At 45.3% G+C, this 3,142-nt stretch overlaps 1 protein-coding gene across 1 annotated transcript in view; it reads left to right on the forward strand.

Moving 5' to 3' along the window:
- The window catches only part of LOC106869467 (uncharacterized), a 39,926-nt gene that overhangs the window by 4,446 nt on the left and 32,338 nt on the right, over positions 1–3,142 (forward strand). Inside the window, exons 2-5 of the mRNA XM_052978108.1 lie at positions 108–277; positions 545–617; positions 1,759–1,826; positions 2,634–2,756. Coding sequence (XP_052834068.1) covers positions 108–277; positions 545–617; positions 1,759–1,826; positions 2,634–2,756 — 434 coding nt within the window. The remainder of the gene's footprint in view (positions 1–107; positions 278–544; positions 618–1,758; positions 1,827–2,633; positions 2,757–3,142) is intronic.

Raw genomic sequence — 3,142 nt, forward strand, 5'->3', positions numbered from 1 at the left:
ACACACACACACACACACACACACACACACACACACCTGCATATCTGTATATAAATGTTCTTTCTCTCTTTCTTTCTATTCTCATTGGCTCATTGACCTATGGATAGGTCATCTGTTGATATACTGGAGTGTACCTGGTCAACGGCCCAAGTCAAGGTTACTGCCATGGCTGGAACAACGTCCAATAGTCAGCCTTTGTTTCGACCCGTCCGCTACCTGGTTGTTGGTCATCACTACACAGATCGACATGTTTATCATCCCGGCATTATCATTAATGGTATGTACTTTCAAATCTCTTCAGGCTCTTGTTTTTTGTTTTGTCTTCTTTTGTCTGTGGTTAATTATTCTTGTCTTTGAGTTTTCGGCTGAAATCTTTGGCATTATGTCATGCTTGAGAAAGGCGGCGAGTCTCATGGCTGGCCAGTAACGTATTTTTCTGCAATGTATGGATAATTCATCCTGATCACGCTATTTATTAACATTATCACGCGTTTGAGAAATAAATATATTTCTGTTTCTTATTTATTTTTTATTCAATATCCAGGATCCCCAGAGCAAAGTAGATGCAACGTGGAAGAGAGATGATGCCACACATATAAGATTTAAGAAACCCAAAGGTAACTCTCTTTTACTTGTTTCAGTCATTTGACTGTGGCCATGCTGGAGCACCGCCTTTAGTCGAGCTAATCGACCCCAGGACTTATTCTTTGTAAACCTAGTACTTATTCTATTGGTCTCTCTATTTGCCGAACCGCTAAGTTACGGGGACGTAAACACACCAGCATCGGTTGTCAAGTGATGCTGGGTGGACAAACACAGACACACAAACATACATACACACACATATATATATATACATATATACGACGGGCTTCTTTCAGTTTCCGTCTACCAAATCCACTCACAAGGCTTTGGTCGGCCCGAGGCTATTGTAGAAGACACTTGCCCAAGGTGCCACGCAGTGGGACTGAACCCGGAACCATGTGGTTGGTAAGCAAGCTACTTACCACACAGATATTTAGTTGTAACTTTGTCCCTATCCTATTTCCTTTTATTTCACGGTTTCATTAACTCTGGTCTTAGATGCTCCTGCTTTGGGTGACACACCTGGCAGTCAGAATGCTCCAGCAGGACCAGTCACCAGCCACACTGCTGACTCTAGCAGGAGACGACTGCTATCTTGACTGCTGTGATGTTTTTTTTTGCACTTTGAGCTGTTTATGTAGATTGAGGCTTTTCCTGAGGACAGGGTGCTAACCTGAAACCCAACTGCTTGCATTTAGGAAAGGGACTATAGCTGGGGCTGCCTTTGTTGACTGTTCTCTCACCTTCAGTCATGGACCACCTGGTCATTGGTCTTCTTGAGACACCTTGACCTTGGTAATTGCTGCAGCTTTTCTGCTTGCGGTTGTCTTCGGTCAAGGACACCTGGTCATTGCTCTTCGTGAGATACCACACCCCTAGTTGGTGGCCATACCTCCTCCATCTGCCTGGTGGTGCTATGTTAACACCTCACCCTCATGGACATAAGCCCGCCACCTGAGGCCATGCGCCAGGGTGTGACACTTGGAGTCAGCACGATAGAGACTTACTGATGTGTGAGAGCCAGTGATACCATCCACCCTACCAGATAGGGAGTAGAATGCTAGGTACCAAAGGCATGATTTTAACCCAGACAATTCTTATTTGTTGACCTTTAATCTGACTTAATCTGCTTGCTATTTTAATCTATATCCTATTCTATCTTATCCTCCTTAGGTTTTCCATCGGCACTCTGTTGGTGGCACACACTGACCGGTTATGACGTCGCCATTGTCGGAACATCGGTGAGTAAATAGCATTCTTTTGCCATTTGTCTTAGCTTTTAGTATTTCCTATTTTAATTCTTCGCTACTAACGAGTGAATTGGCGCATGCATCGAGCATGGGTGTGTAGTTAAGAAGTTTGGTTCGGAACCATGTGATAAGAGGTTCCCTCCCACCGTGTGGACAGTGTCAGATAACATCCTATGGAGGACTAATAGCTACTGCTATTTAGCCCCAGGAAACACCGTCTCCAGCTGGCCATGACACATTTTCTGTGTCCTTATGTTTCCAAGGATTTCTCAAGGCTAGCACTGGCAACGATCTCGATTCCAATGTCTTTTCACGTGCCACCAGCACAAGTGCCACCAACGTTGCCTTCCTGGCACTTGTGCTGGTGGCACGTGAAAAGACATTGGAATCGAGATCGTTGCCAGTGCCGCTGGACTGGCTCTTGTGCGGGTGGCACATAAAATACACCATTTGAGCGTGGCTGTTGCCAGTACCCCCTGACTGGCCTTTGTGCGGGTGACACGTAAAAAGCACCCACTACACTCTCGGAGTGGTTGGCGTTAGGAAGGGCATCCAGCTGTAGAAACTCTGCCAAATCAGATTGGAGCCTGGTGTAGCCATCTGGTTCAGCAGTCCCCAGTCAAATCGTCCAACCCATGCTAGCATGGAAAGCAGACGTTAAACGATGATGATGATGATGAGTACTAACAAGACATCTATGTTAAGTTGGATGTAACGACTACCTTTTGATAATACTGTTTCCATTGCTAATAATTAATATATATTTTTTTTTTCTTCCATACGAAATTCTGTTCCCAGTTGGGTGAGCTTGTATTTGTCAACCTCCACACAAAGCGAGTTTTGGCAAACACCAGCATCCAGTCATACATTGTCAAACTTGATCTGATATTTGATGATGAACAAGTCAGTCGACATCTTCTGGTAAGTTCGTTTCCATTTGTATGTGTGTGCATGTGTTCTTTTTTGCTTTATTACTATTATTATGTGGAGGCGCAATGGCCCAGTGGTTAGGGCAGCGGACTTGCGGTGGTTAGGGCAGCGGACTCGCGGTTTCGATTCCCAGACCTGGCGTTGTGAGTGTTGATTGAGCGAAAACACCTAAAAAGCTCCACGAGGCTCCGGCAGGGGGATGGTGGCGAACCCTGCTGTACTCTTTCACCACAACTTTCTCTCACTCTTACTTCTCGTTTCTGTTGTACCTGTAATTCAAAGGGGCCAGCCTTGTCACACTGTGTCACGCTGAATATCCCCGAGAACTACGTTAAGGGTACACGTGTCTGTGGAATACTCAGCCACATATACTCTGG

The sequence above is a fragment of the Octopus bimaculoides genome, chromosome 30 (genome assembly GCF_001194135.2).
Source record: "Octopus bimaculoides isolate UCB-OBI-ISO-001 chromosome 30, ASM119413v2, whole genome shotgun sequence".
Classification (NCBI taxonomy): Eukaryota; Metazoa; Mollusca; class Cephalopoda; order Octopoda; family Octopodidae; genus Octopus; species Octopus bimaculoides.